This window comes from Argiope bruennichi, chromosome 11, assembly GCF_947563725.1.
Source record: "Argiope bruennichi chromosome 11, qqArgBrue1.1, whole genome shotgun sequence".
Taxonomy (NCBI): Eukaryota; Metazoa; Arthropoda; class Arachnida; order Araneae; family Araneidae; genus Argiope; species Argiope bruennichi.
This window is the reverse complement of record NC_079161.1, coordinates 54,723,107-54,739,383: the sequence shown is the minus strand read 5'-3', so window position 1 is coordinate 54,739,383 and position 16,277 is coordinate 54,723,107. Positions and strand designations below refer to the sequence as shown.

Sequence of the window (16,277 nt, the reverse complement as noted above, 5' to 3'; positions counted from 1 at the left end):
TTTAATTGTGAAGAATTATTTCATTAAAATATTTCATTATTAAAGAATTATTCATTTGAAAGTCATGTAACTAAAAATTTATGCCGAATAATCTCCATTTATAAATTGCTCTTACTACTAATGTGATTAAAATGCGAATACAGGACTATTTGGTTATTAATATGGCAACAAAATTCATTTGTATATATTTGTATAGTTTTCGATTTCTGCTAAAATTAAAAATAAATAATAAACAGAAATTAAACGAAATTTTAACGAAAGTTATTTGATTATATAGAGGAATTCATATTCACATAGTTATATTTAAAGAACCATTTTTTTTCTGGTGTGATACAGATGAATGATTGAAATGTTGAGTTCGGAACTGTTGCAAGACATAATTTCGATTTAAAATAAATATTTTATAACATTAAATTTTGTTTTCAAAACTATTGCTGATTATGGGTTTAGCAAGTAAGATATGCAATTTTATTTAATATCTGAAACTAAATTATTAATAAATAATTTAAATCTGAATATAAATTTCAGCAATTACCCATAGGTATACATTAACTAGATTATACATGCAGTCTATATAATGAAACAATGAGATGATGCTGTTTTGAAATTTCAATTAAAAAAAATTCTTATTATGTAAGGAATTTTATCTGTTTTATATCGAGGTTTTCTGTGTAATAAAAAGAAATCATAAAGTGGGCGTTAACTGCCAAAATCAATTTGTGCAATTATTTTCAAAAAAAGAAGAAGAAGGAAAAGAAAAAAACCCGAGCACATAAGTGCTATTTGCATGATTTCTATTTTGAACTAGACTTTGCATTTTAAGTCATTTACTCTTGATTAGATTTTACATATTATCTAAAAGTATAAACCATCCTTCAAATTTATATACTTTAGAATGCAGAATGTTCTATTAATTTTATATTCACCAAATAGAAAATTTTATGCATTCGAAATTTTTGTATTTAAAAAAACTGCCTGGAACTAAAAAAACCCTGCAGTGCTACATAAATAATATATATTCAAAAATAATATATTGTATGCTGTATCATTCTTATTGTGTTATAAAGTGTTTTGGATGAACATTATGCTTTAAAGTAATTAGAAATAGTTTTACAAGATTGTAAATTATGGCATAAATTAATATATAAGATGCATTTTTAAAAAAAGTTTGTGTTTAAATAAAATGTAACATTGAAACATTATTACTGTAGTTTGAAGTTTACAGGTTTCATTTTAAAGTTCCACTGATTATTGCTGTAAGAAAAAAAAAAATTTTACTAAAGATTTCTCTTTAAAATTTCTCTTTTAAAAAGGAAGGCAAAAAAATATCATTTGATTTTAATAATTCTAAGCTTAATGGAAGGAATGAAGGTGTGTTCTCCGGCACGTGCTCCAGAAGCGATTTACTTTCTAAGCTTAATGTTTTTGTTTAACTGTAAAATTAATAAAGTTAATATTTGTTATTAAATTTTTTTTTATCTTCAACTCGAGATAATTTAGCAACTTATTGAGCAATATCAGGTAAGCTACTATGTTTGCTTTAAGAGATATTGATTTTATTATTATTAATATAAGCATTTAAAACATTTCATTATCCTTAAAACATAGGATATTTTTATCATAAAGTTGACTAATTTTTCCCAACCATTAGTTATCTTTATTATCTATATTAAATTTGTTGCCAAATTTTTTGAATTCAATTATCATGTTTGTAATCAAATTAAAAATTACATATTTTTCCATTAGCTTGCTACCAGCAAAAGTAAATTAAACACAATGAGCTTGTGCTGTAAAGTATGCAATTTTAAATTGATTTTAATGTCAAAGATATTTATATTCAGGATATTTAATAACTTCTATGTTAGAATAATAATGAAAGCTTTTACCAACATTTTTACTGGTTAACAGTGGCTGACTGTTTAAGAAAGTATTGAATATTAGTGGAAGCCATTGCTGTATTTTATTATGTTTCTGAAATTTCAATTTCTTTATGAAAATATTTTATTTTCTATTCAGCATTTGATATGAATCAAATAGAAAATGAAGCAGCAGCTACTGCTGCTAAACATGTTGCAAACATGTTACAAAGACCAGACCAACTTGAAAAAGTGGATAAGTACATGCAAAGAGAATTACGTAAGAAGGTAAATACCTTTACTTCTAAAATTTTTATGAAGCTTCGTAATATTTAATTATTGTTGCTTTAATTTACGTAATTTTTTTATTCATTGAAAGGAACTGGTAAGCTTTCAATATATATATATATTTATATTTGTATTACTTATCTTATCAATTATAATGCAAACTAATAAATGAATTTTATTATTAACTCTTCAAACAATCAAACTGACATTTTTGGTTTTTTTGTATTCTAAAGCAACATTTTTTTTTTTTTTTTTTTTTTTTTTTTTTTGTATCTTGTTAAAATTACAGGGTCCAAATGTTTTTGAATGTGGAATTATGTCAAAAAATAATGTTTACTCAATTTTAAAGCTGGCTGTTTGGAGTTGAACATTTCAAGATCAATTTAATCTGTTACTAGGATAGGAAAATTATTATTTATAAAGAATACCCAGTATTAACCATGTTTTACTAATTCTTTTGAACTATATTACAGCACTAGATAATGTATCCCACTTTGTTTGGGATTAGCACAATTAAATGTGTAAATTTTTTAATACACATAATATTTCATAATATTTATTTTAATATAAAAATATTAATTTAAAATTCAAAATCATTCAGGTTAACTCCCCAATATCCAAATCAGTCAAATAAGAGCAAATGATAAGGAATTGCAATAAATATTTCACCAAATAAAAATTAAAATTATAATGGAAGAGGCATTAAACAATTGCATTCTCAAGACATTAAATAATTGCATTTCATGAAATCCAACTTTCTCATTGTAAGTCAGAATGTAAATAGCATACTGTGTGTATATGTGAAAATATGTGAATGTATATGAATGTAATGTGTGTGTATATGTGAATTTTAATTTTCATTGCCTTGAAAATTAGAAGTTTTTAGTTTTCTTTATTCTTTTTTAATTTAATTCAGAAGTACATCAGAATAAATCTGAAAGCTCAATTAATTAGTAATGTTTAGTTTTCAAAGCATCAATGACTAAAAAATAAATATTTTCCTTTGAAACACTAGGTGAAATATATTTTGCATCATATCACTTTGGCATGGGGGGGACATTAAATATTTGTCCCTAAAATTCTACTGGTGGTAAAAATCATTTTATAAACTACTCAAGGACAAATAATTTTACATGCCATCAGAGACCTTGCCTCAATGGTTTAGAGAAAAGGTCAGCAGTCTTTTTCCATCAACACAGGAAAAGAAGTAGAAAGATTCATGTAGATTACAGAGCTATGAAAATTAATATTTAATTAATGAAACAAAAACCATTTTGTGAATTATCATAAAACTCCCCAGTTTTTATCTGTATACCTTGGTACATTTGCATGCAAAATTTGAATAAAACTCTTCTGTTAGGTTTTTTTTAGTCTTTAGAGGACATGCATAAATAAATATTGCCATATAAATAAATATTGCCATATAAACATATTTCATAAAATTCAAGGCTTGCATAATTTGTTAAAATAATATTTTAATAATTGTCTTTTAATTTCTCATTTTCAAATTAAATGAAATATTCCATTATATTTGTAAAATTTAGATGTGAGAATTCTAAAGCATAATTTGAAAAACTGTGAAATATAGCAAAGAGTTCATATCCCATTTCTTAAGACAGAGCATTTCATATTAAAAGGTTTTATTTACTCTGTGTTCTCATGAAAAAAAAAAAAAAATTCTAAAATATGAATTTGCTTTAATTATTATATAGGCAAACTCGTGATTAAAATAATAATTCATAGTAACAATTATGAAATTAGTTATTAACTGCTTTCTTATTTCGTGATTGTGAACATTTTAAAGTTAGTTCTTTGCAATAAATGGGTGTATTTATACTATAATTAATTTGCTTTGACAAATCATACAAGTAAATTTATGGAATGGTATAGAATTTATTTATATTTTAACTAATGAGACAGATAATGTAAAAACTCAACCAGAATTAGTATATGCTTGTTTATTTCTCTGTCGGGTCTTCATTGTTTAATATTTAATTTGTATTGGATTTTGTTAAATAGAAATATAAAATAATATTTTAACAGTTGTTTGAATCTTGATAAAACTATTGTACGTTAATACTCACACATTTAATAGAAATTAATTTAATTAATTAAATCCTATTAAATTGAGATCATTTTTAAAATTTTCTACTAGCCTTTTAAGCATAATTTTAAATATTTATAAATTTGAATTCAGTTTGAATTCTAAAACTTTTGTGATGTGAAGGTTTATAAAAAGTGCAGTTATGATTTTAATTTAAAATGTTTTATTTTCAATGCACAATTATGCCATTGAGTGATAAGTTGATATTCAAAAAATATGTTTTAACGTTTCTGTTATTACATAATTGTTATGATTAAATAATTTTCTTTCTTTAGATAAATCAAATGATTTACATAATGAAATAATTTTCTTTCTTTAGGTAAATGAAATGATTTATATAATGAAATAATATAAATTAATTCTGGTTAATTGTTTTAATATTTTGTCTTCCCTTAAATTTTTATGTATTTTGTATACTCACTCATATTCTAATTCTGCATCTTCATAGTTTTTTTTTCTTCCATAATTTCTATTCATATTGTAAAATTTTAAAATTTCTTGTTTATACTACTACTGGAAATTTAGTATACATTGTTATAAAATATTTTATAGGCTTCTGTTGATGGTGTTCTCAAAACTGCAATGCAAACTCAGTTAGATGGAGTTCAGACTGGTTTATGCCAATTAGAAGCAGCATTAAATGAAATCAAAGAGATCAATAAAGAGTATTAATATTTTTATGTCAATTTATCTTCCTTATTTATTATGAATAGTATTGGAATAATATTATTAAAATCTGTTTATATAATCTGTAAATAACCTAACTTTTCTAAATCTTGGACTCACTGTTGCAAATTATTTCATTAGATATAGTTTATCATAAAAAATTTAATATATCTCAAACAGTTGACAATAATTTACTTTTGAAGCAATAATTAATTTTAGGAAATTTTTTCTGTAGAATTTTTGCAAAACAACCATTTTGAAGTTTGTATTTTGAGTTTAGTTCCACAGTGCATTACTGAAACCAGTTATTCTTAATTAATAATGATTAATTTCTGCAACTTTCAGTCTCTAAACTTTTATTGTATAATTTCTACTGATTGTCTCATGTATATTGAATTTGTTATAAAATTGAAATATAGCAAACATTTTGAAGTTTGTATTTTGAGTTTAGTTCCGCAGTGCATTACTGAAACCAGTTATTATTAATTAATAATGTATAATTTCTGCAACTCTTAGTCTCTAAACTTTTATTGTATAATTTCTACTAATTGTCTCATGTATATTGAATTTGTTATAAAATTGAAATATTTTTCATGTTGTTCTGATCAAGAAAAATTAAATTTTATTTGTGTTCCACCTTTATTCCCCCAAAAATTATTCTTTTAAAATACGTATGAAAAATAATATGAATTATTCATTTATAGTTCATAAGTTTAGCTGAATTTAAATATCTTGTATAATTTAGAATGCATTTTCGAGTATTGCAAGTACTCAAGTATGCATTTTCCTTTAGTTACGGTTGGATTTTTAATTGTTGACTCATTTACTTTTACTGTACATTTGAATTCAAATTTGGGATAATAAAATACATACAATTTTGATGCTTAAGTAGGAATGTGGGTTTTTTTTTTTTTTTTTCCAATTTGTAACAATTTTTACAAAAATAAAAATGTTATTGCAATTTTTAAATTCCTACATTTTTACTGGTTTTCTTTCTGCGCTACTGGCCTAGTCTGTTCTTGTGGCGATGAATCTAATTAAATATATTATTATTGCAAAATGTATGGTACTTATTTTCAACCTTTGGTTTTAGGAAATTTACGATTAATGTAAAAAATATTACAAAATTGAAATAAAATATATTATTGACTGCAAAATGTTGTAAAAATAATTCTTATTTTTTCGGTATGTAGAATTTTTTCTGCAATTATTTAACTTCAGGTAATTGAAACATTTATTGTCTGTGCTTTTATGAAAATTTATAGTGACAGCTGATAAATTTGTTAAATTAAAAAAAAAACAATAATGAAGGAGGAACTTTTCATTCATTTCCTTTCAGAAAATTCCTTTATGGAAAATTCTTTTCCATAGGAAAATTCATTTCCTTTATGTATGTGTTTGGTAAAATGTCAGTGGCTGTTTAACTTTGTATTTCCTGTCTGAATTCCAAATTCCACTAATTAAATTCTTATTTAAGTTTTTTTCTTATAAATTCTTTTTAAAATTATTTTTGCAGTATTCAAGAAATTAAAGAATCTTTAAAGATGGTTCCAGAATTGGTTGAAAATCTTTATGCTCTCAAAATTGAAAGCAAGGAACATAGCCAGGTAAATGCTTTGTTTGTTTTTGATTTTAATGTAAAATTTAGATGAGAATTTCCATGGAAAAAAAAAAGTCATTAAGTAGAATTACCTATGGATATTGTAAAGAGCTTAACATAACTAATAAAAATAGAATGAAAGCATTTTTTTCTTTGATTTTGAAACAGTTAATAAAAAAAAACTTATGCTTGATATAAAAATTAATTTCTAAAGTATTTCCATATAGCTATGGAGAAATGTGTCTTTGAATTCATATAGAGCAAAAATCAAATTGATAAAACAAATAATTTTTGATATGTCTGTTTATCATGTGTATTTTGTTTTTTACATGCATTAAAAGCAGTAGAATTTTTCATATTAATGTAATAGATTTCAATTTTTTGAAGGGATGTAATTTATTGTTCAGTATTTGTTAGTGTAAAACTAAGTAACATGATTGAATTCAGTAGAGCCGTTTTTGAGAATTTCATATTAACATTTATATTTGCTAAATATATTGTAGAATTTTTTTTTCTTTCACTTAAAGAAAACTTTTAAGATTTTTCCCCTCTGTATAAAATTAAATTAATCCCTGTTTAGACAGCTTGGTTCTATGGTAACGGGGTTTTAAAAAAAGTATTAAATTAAATTATCAAAATAATGATAAGAAATTTGATGGTTTCATACTGTTCATTTGACATGAGCTATTTTCAAATGATAAATTTCCATTAATTTGAAAAAAAAAGAAAAAAAAAACATATGTTCTACTTTTTTATTAAAATGGTAACAAACAAAATGAGTCCCAAATTTGTCCTGTAGCCATATATTGCAAAAATTGAAAAAAGTTAAAATGCCTTTTTTTAAAAATCAGTGAATTCACTTATTTGCAATTCAAACAAAAATAATCTTAATATTTCTTTGTTTATTTGCAACTTTTTTCTTCATAAATTTATGATTCTTTTAATAGTGTTCAGCTGCATTAGAAAATCTTGAGCATATACTAAATATACCCAAAAGTGTCCAAGATGCCTTAGATATGATAAATGAAGGAAAATTATTAGCTGCCCATCAAAGGTAATAATTTTTCCATATATTGAACCATTAAAAAAAGAACCTATAAAGAATATAGAAATTACTACCATATTTTATTTTATAAAATGTATATTATCAAAACTTTAAGGATAAAATTGTTTTTTGATCATATAATTACATGATTAATCATACTATGTATTAAACACTGCTGAATTTAATGTCATTGGAGAACCAAAATAATAGTATGTTTAATTGTTCCTAAATTTAAAAAGAAATATGTATATTTTTCAGTGATAAATCAAATTATTTATTTCTCCTGAGCATATTCATGCTTTTTGGAGTATTAGATTTTTACTGCATATTTACTGCACTGCAAGACTTTTTACTGCATATTGAATATTTTCTTATTAATTGTCCTAATTACTTTTTCTTACAAGTTTTGTATTTTATGTCTAAAATTGATTATTTGATGTTGGCAATAAAATATTATACATTTTATGCAAATTATTAAGTGATTTTAATTTTTAAGACAGACATTTTTTTTAGTTTAAAATATTTAATGAAAATAAATGGACAGTGTTGAAAAAGCAATTTGAAGTGTAATATGAAATATTTCATAATTACAGAAAATTATTAATATTTAAAATTTCTTATCCTTTTGTTGCCTTTTCTCTTAACTGGATCTTGCATTGCAAATCTTTTATTTGTTTTAATTTATTTATGAAATTTTACGTTTCATCTAGTCTCGCTATACTGGAGCATTCTCGAGATGATTTATTGTATGAGATGCATAAACTGGCAAACCAAAGTCCTACAGACAAAAATGTAAGTACTAAAATTATAAGACAAGTCTTTTTTTCCCACATTTAATTTGCTGTTGTACTTATAAACTTCCTTTTAAAATTAATTATCACCCGATATTATAATTACGATGATAAATAATGATGAGATCAATTATTCATTTTTATTAAAAATTCATTTAATAGATTTATTGATAAAAATAAAATCCTAAATTTAAACTTTTTTTTTTTTTGTTGTTGTTGAATGTGAATCACAATGTTATACTTACTAGATATATCTTGATTTACCTTCTGATTAAGATAGCTGTAAAGAAAAAGAATATCTTGGAGATTTTTTTTTTATTATTATTATTATTTGAAATTATAAGTAAACTCTGCAGTCTAGTGTGCTGTAATTTTTTTTTTGTATATTTTGAATATTTATTTTTTAATTAATTATTTGATAGATGTTTTATGATTAGTAATATTGCAATGTTTGATCTTAATTGTTAGACATTCGCATTTGTTTTATTGTTTTCATAAATTCAAATTATCTGACTTCCCAGTAATTGGTAGGTTAATTATATTTGAGAAAATTAAAAATAAATAAAGTCTAATTGTCTTATGCAATTAGAGGAAACCTTATTCTTTCCATGAATGTACTGAATATTTAATAAAAGAGTAGATTTTAAGTAGTAGTTTTTTTTTAATGAAATAATATTTTCTTAACTATTTTTTATTATTTATTTACCAAACACAAATTATGGAATCTACTGCTAATGGATTTCAATTGTTGTAAAAAAAATTTCAAATATAGAACATGATTGTTTATATTTTTATAAAAAATATCAAAGCAATTTTAATGAAAATTTATGTTCTATCTTTGATAATATGTTTTCAAAGTGCAATATTTTTCAAATTTTATTTAAAAAATTTTTTAATTAACATACATTTAAAACTTTTGTTTATTTTATTTATGTTTTGCTTTAATTTTTTTTTTTTTTAATTTCACTCTTTAGATGTTGAAACACTACTTTTCTGATGTAGAAAAATTGTCTGAAGAAATAAGCAAGCAACTGTGGTTGATCTTAAGAAGAACTCTAAATTCTGTTCGCAAAGAACCAAAAATAATTGTTAGTGCCCTGAGGATTATTGAAAGGGAAGAAAGTGAGGATGCAGCTGCTGTTGATTTATTTAAAAGAACAGGTTACATGCCTATAGGCCGCCCAAAACAGTGGAGAAATAAAGCTTTTGAAGTATTGAAACAATCAGTTTTAGAAAGGTAAATAATATATAAATATATTTTAATTTTCAGGAGAATTTACTTTGAAATTTATAAACATTTACTTATGTCTGTATTTTTTTTAATTTATTTTTTTTAAAATTTGACTAATTTGATTTAATGTGTTTCCCATTAAATAATAAAAATTATAATACTTCAGAGTCATGTCTTATGCATATTTCTTCTAAAAATCATTTTTGCAGCTATTCTTGATTTTAACTTTTTGAACTTTCTTGGTAGTTTCAGACTTTTTTTTTTTTTTTTTTTTTTTTTTTGTATAATTTACTTTTGACATGAAAGAGTTTTGTGAGAATATTTTTTTCTTTTATATTTATTTTGATTTCTTTAACTTTTATGTGATTTGTGAAGCATGGACAAAATGGAATATTATGAAAAATAATCAATATGAAACCTTATGCACATAAAAGTTATTATTCTAATTAATTCTTGAGAAATAACAATTTTGTTGTAAAAAATGTTATTGCAAATAATTGAATTGTTAATGAAGCACATTATTTCCCAAAATTAATAGGCTTATTTTTTGTCCTATGTTTACATTTTGAAAACTTGTGAAACTGTTAATCTGCATTGGTGGGGGAAGGATCTTTTTAAAAATTTTGTATCTGTTACTATAAAATAGAGATTCGAAATATGAGATTTTTTTAGTGTTTGCCATAGTGAAAAAAAGGAGGGAAAAAATCTTTATTTTGTAGGAACTGTTTTAAGTTATGTAATTTAAATGCTTATGAGTTTGGATTCCAAAGTTTTTTGGAATTCATTAGGTACTGAAAAGGTAAAAATATCATTAATCATTCTAAAAAAATTAATTGCTCTGTCATTTCATGAAGCTTGTTGTTTTTACCATAATACCTTTATGACACCTCAACTAGTCAATCAAAAATGTTAGTTTATTGGCTAATAGAAGGAAATTAATATGTATAAGCAAGTAACATTTAATATAAAAATGGCTCTCAGAAGATTACTGGAAACTGGAGCTTGGTGAAGATTAAATCAATAAGAAATTCAGGTAATAGAACCTTGACTTACTAAGTAAATGAGTAATAAATTATATGGATTGACTAAATGACAGGATTGCTTGTTATGAATCAAATGAGTAGATTTAAGTTTTGAGCAAACTACAACTGAGAAATACACATCTGGCCAAGGAATATTAAATTGTGCCTCAATAAACAATAGATAGAAAATTTTAAGCAGACAAATTGGTTAGAAATAGATTTTATTTTTGGTGAATTTCCTTGAAAATTATTTTTATTTTGCATTTTTTTATATAAAAAAACAAGAAGAAATTACTTTTAAATATTTTTATTGTTATTGTATCTCTTAGTGAAAATGTTTTATGCATGACTTCTGTGAAAATGTTTTTAATTTATAAATAAAATATAAGACAAAAATAAAACTTGAGGTTTTGATAAATATTTATAACAATTAATTTTAGTCATTTGGCTGAAACTTTGTGCACATTTTTCCTTATATATATAATTTAACAGAAAATAAAACTTTAATCTACCATGGCACATATAGTCTTTTTCATACAATTTTGTTTTTAGAAAGTGGAAAGAAATTAATTTATAGTTTAAGTTATTTATTTTATGTTAAACTTAATTTATTTATAGTAAAGTTAATCAGTGTCTATTTTCTGTATATAGTACACTAAAATTATTTTAATCTTCATATTAATAATTGATTAGTTTTAATTAAAAGGTGCCATACTATTTTCTTAAAAAATGGGAGGAGTTGTGCTTCACCGAAATAAGTTTAAGCATTGTTATTATATCATTTGTTACAGGATTGAAGGAAATCAATTTGAAGATAGGTCTGGTCATAAAATGTGGTTAGTTACTCATCTTGAGATGACTAGGCAAATTATTGTTGAAGATTTAAGAGTAGTTAAGGTAAGTTGCAATGAATTATGAATCTTTTCCATCATAAAAAATTGCCATTATACAGTTCTATCAGGTTTGAATTTAAAGTTAGTAAGTTCAGTAGTTGAAAGAAATATTAATGACCTTGTTGTATTCATAAATTGAAAAAGAAAAAAAAAACTTTTATAACTCTAGAATTTGATTATAAAGTAAAAGTTATTTATGTATTAACCATTTGCCACACCAAATTTAAAAAACAATGCATTAATGACCCAAAAAACTGCTCAAGATATCTTTTATTAATTAATAACCAAAAAAAATCACCAATGACATCTTAATTTATGTTGTTCACCAGTGGCATTCAGCTAAGCCAAATGTTCTCTTATGGCACACAATTAATACACAAGTACTAAATAGACTTTTGATCAAGGATCACTGAGTGAAGATTTGCTTTTTTTTTTTTCCCCCTCTAATATCTTCTCATTTAAATTTCAGATATTAGCTCGATTCTTTTAAGCTTAGTTGAAATTTGAAAATTGTCCTTTCATTACCTCTCCGAATCCAAAATATTTTTATGTAATTTATCCTCTGATGCTAATTCTTGTATCCTTACAAATTTGAATTTTCCAGGAGTGAGAGTAATATTTTATTGAAGGACATATCTTTTAATCTTCCACTTATATAGAAGAAAGTGTAAGAAGTAAATTTTTAATTAAAATGAAACACAATCAGTGCTCCCAACAATTCATCTATTCAGCAAAGGTAGTTAGTAATAGTATAAATTTAAAATAAGGAAAGGAAAATAGCATCTAATGAAATCCACTTCAAAAATATTTGGATGATGCATACATAATATGCCTAGATTTTTTTGAAGTTTATGTGTTTTCTGCCTAGGAAACAATATATATATATATATATATATATATATATATATATAAGTATGTGTAATTTTAAAAAGTGCAGATTTAGTAAAAGTAATTTAAATCAATATAGATCACACTGATAAACTAAATTTCATTAAAACTTACTCTAAATTTCCATAGAACACATAGATCATTTGAATAGTTATGGAATATAATAAATTTGAAAGCTTTAATCCGAAAGAAATTACTACTTATCTGCACTGAATGAAAATATATAATATATTTATTTATTTTTAAATAGAATGCATTTTTAATTTATTTTTAATACTTTATAAAATATAGTTATAAAATTGATATTTAAAATTTGGATATTCATTCATTGGGATTTCATTTCATTTGGGATTTTCAGTCTGTGTACTTTGTTTTGAATGCAGTATTAATTTAAAAAGTATTTTGCATTTTATTCTTGATATAGTATATACTAATAATATATACTATATCAAGAATGTTATATTCTGTAGCTGTATATTCTATATATTTTTTTAATTTAAATGTTTATAATTTTAAATTAAATTTATTTGAAAAACTGAATGTAACAATAAGGTGCATTCTGAATTATTTTTATTAAACATTTAAATTGAAATTTTTACTTGGTTTTTATTTTAGAGTGCATGTGTACCATGTTTTCCTCCAAAATATGAAATCTTTGAAAAATATGTGAAAATGTATCATGAATGCCTTTCAGGTCATGTAAGTAAAGTAGTTATACTAATCACTTTTTGTTTATGAGAATAAAGTTAAAAAGGAGAGTGGGGGAAAGAATTAAAGGCTACTGTTTTACGTATTTTCTGAAATAGTAATGAAAACTCATTCCATAAAATATGTTTGATATTTACAAAGATAATGAAACTAATCATAATAAACAAGCAAAATATATTCTAACTTTTAAATTTCTGCCATTTTTATAAAAATCTTTAAATTGTCATTTTTCTCAATTACTTAAACATCCCATTTAATTATTAAATACAAATCTAATTTTTCTAATGCATAATTTATTTTGCTATATTTTATATAAAATGTTTTTTAATATTTTTTTTCTTTATTTTACACGGATATTATATGTATTTATAAAAGAAAATTCTGAAATAATAGCTTTGTATACATTTTTCCTCTTAGTATTTTTTTAATGTATGCAAAAAATCCTTAATTATTTTCTCATTGCAGTTGCAAGAACTGATTGGAAACAGTTTAGAAGATAATGAATATATAAGTCTTTTGACTTGGATTAGTGGATATGGGTAATTAACTTTTTTATCATTTTGTTTACTTAGAATTGTACTTTTGGACATATTGTATTTCTAAAATTATTATGAGCTGTTTATATATTTTATGTATTTTTAAACCACGTAAAAAATATATATTACTATCTGTATATTTTTAATAGAAAATTTGCAGAGAAATTTCTTTATCCTTTTGCATTTTAAATATCTTGAAAGTAATTTATTTTGTATTATACTTTTAGGAGTACTGAAATGCTTGGCCATCCAGATCTCAATATAGATGTTACGAAATTACCTCCTTTACTTGAAAAACATGTTATTCAGAGCCTTGAAAATCAGTAAATATTTTTTTTGTATTCCTATCTTTATAATGATTAAGCAAATTGCACTCACTTAGTAATTCATCATAATTTCAAAGCATATCTTATTCATTTATTGACAGATTTTTGTAATTTATGTATAAAAATTCTATTTAACCATATCTGTTAATGGTATTTTTTACAGTTTCTTTTGCTTCGAAAAAATTGTTAAGTATTTTATGTGTAATTATTTGGATGGAAAATTTTCCTTTTTCCTAATTTCATGTTCTTTTCAAAAGCAGATAATTCATATTTATATTTTCTTAAATATCCATCAATAAATTAGTTTTAAGACTTCAGAGATATGATTAAATACAAAAAACTTTCATCGATTCTATTTAAAATTTTGTTGTTCAAACCTTATAGCCATAAGATCAAAATAATTGGAGATATAAATTTCATTTTTTCTGCTAATAAAAATTTTAAGTTGAAGGAATTTATTTTTAATACAATTGCATTTGTTTGTTGTGTATTTTATAAATTTTTATTTCAGAATAAGATCTTTCCAATTTCAAATTTGCCTAATAAATACTGAAAGATTCCTGCACTTTATTTTACAAAACTTTTTAATTCTTGAATATTAAATCAACACGTAAAACTTTCTTTATAGTTAATTCAAAAAAAAAAAAAATTCATCGAACCCTACTACTTTTATTCTTATTATGAGAGAAATGCATTCTAATATTTTCTAAAAGTCATTAGAATTGGGATATACTCATATTCTCAATACTCATTATTGTAAAATTTTAATATTTAAGATGAATGTTTTTGTATGTTTTCTTATCATGTATTATAATTGATAAGTTTGGTTGGGTTTTTTTTTTAATATTTTTGATTTTTTAAATTAGGTATTTGTATAATGTGAAGAAGAATTACCAAGATTGGATGAAAAATGCTCTTTCTACAGATGTTAAAGTAAGTGTAATAATCATTTTTAGTCATATCTTATTGTAATTCATTGACTTTTCAAACAGTAATATAAAAAAAGTTATACAAGTGGATGAGAATTTAATATATTTTGATGTAATAATTTGGTATGATCTGATATATTATAATTTTTTCTTATTTTATAACATATTATAATTACATATGAATAGGTAATCTAAAATGAATAGGTAATTTGATAATATTTATATTATAGCTGCAATGCTGTATATTTCTATATTTTGTAGATAGTATCCTATAATATTATCCTTTAACTTAATTTTATGCAAAATAAGATTTTTTTTAATGAAAATTGTATTTTATTTTTTTCATTTTATTACTTTTTTTTTCTCTCTCTCTCTAATTCTTGAAATATACTGAAAATTATTGTTTATTTTAGGATTGGAATCACCATGAAGGACCTGATGAAGATGAAAGTGGATATTTTCATACACAGCTACCCCTTATTATGTATAACATGTTGGATCAACATGTAAGTGAAAAAAAATCTAGAAATCAAATAACCTTAATCGAATTTTATAAATTGTATTTTTTATTTAACTAAATTATGAAAATGCAATTTCTCTTCACATTTTTGTATATAATGTGTATTTTTATCCACATTTTTTTTACTTATTTGCCTCTCTGCATATATGACACTTTAATAAGGTTTTAAAGGGTCCTTTTATTCATTAAAAAAAAAAATCCTTGTTCCATGATTTATGGAAAGTTATGTTATTTAACCTCTTCACCAGTTTGTCTATAAGCCTATGTTCTCTTCATATTTTTAAATTTCTTACAGCAAGTAAATCATTTATAAGTACTATTAATTAGTACAAAAATTATTTGGAATAAATGTATCAAGTATTCTATAGATTCTTATTTGAATCAAATTGATAAAATATTCCCAGAATTGAAGGTATCATCTAATTAATTAGATTGTAGAGAAAATAAGCCAGTTAAATGACTAAAGAGTGTTTGTTAGAAAATATTTTATATATATATATTCTCAAATAACAGTACTTAAAAATTGCTTTCAATTACTTTGATTAGAAAATTAAATAGGAATCTCTGTTATATGTGTTAAATTAAACACTTATTGCTGAACGTTTTTTAAACTTGTTTTAGATGCAATATAAATTTTTTGTGTTGATGGTTTTATCCAATTTCTTTACATTCAGTATCATTGATTTCTTGTAGTCTTGATTCCCTTTAGACATTTCGATTGAAACTACTTAATACAGGGGTGTTTGTGCTCCGGGGAAACCCCGGAATTCCGGGGATTTTGAACTTCGATACCCGGAAATTCCGGGGATCGTCGTTCAAAAGGAAGTAGGAATAATAATGAATTATTTATTTTGGATCTGGGTAATTTTGTTTG

The 16,277-nt window shown here is 23.4% G+C and overlaps 1 protein-coding gene across 2 annotated transcripts in view; it reads left to right on the top strand.

Moving 5' to 3' along the window:
* The first annotated feature begins 181 nt into the window (after positions 1-181).
* The window catches only part of LOC129957220 (exocyst complex component 3-like), a 29,789-nt gene continuing 13,693 nt past the window's right edge, over positions 182-16,277 (top strand). Inside the window, exons 1-13 of one of the 2 annotated variants that reach the window (XM_056069444.1) lie at positions 182-453; positions 2,017-2,144; positions 4,801-4,913; positions 6,431-6,521; positions 7,462-7,568; positions 8,270-8,351; positions 9,325-9,587; positions 11,395-11,500; positions 13,000-13,083; positions 13,558-13,631; positions 13,856-13,951; positions 14,821-14,887; positions 15,297-15,389. In XM_056069444.1, the coding sequence (XP_055925419.1) occupies positions 441-453; positions 2,017-2,144; positions 4,801-4,913; positions 6,431-6,521; positions 7,462-7,568; positions 8,270-8,351; positions 9,325-9,587; positions 11,395-11,500; positions 13,000-13,083; positions 13,558-13,631; positions 13,856-13,951; positions 14,821-14,887; positions 15,297-15,389 (1,317 nt within the window). In that variant the 5' untranslated portion in view covers positions 182-440. Of the gene's footprint in view, positions 454-1,370; positions 1,522-2,016; positions 2,145-4,800; positions 4,914-6,430; positions 6,522-7,461; positions 7,569-8,269; positions 8,352-9,324; positions 9,588-11,394; positions 11,501-12,999; positions 13,084-13,557; positions 13,632-13,855; positions 13,952-14,820; positions 14,888-15,296; positions 15,390-16,277 lie in introns of those variants that run through there. The other variant, XM_056069445.1, reaches the window with a different exon arrangement.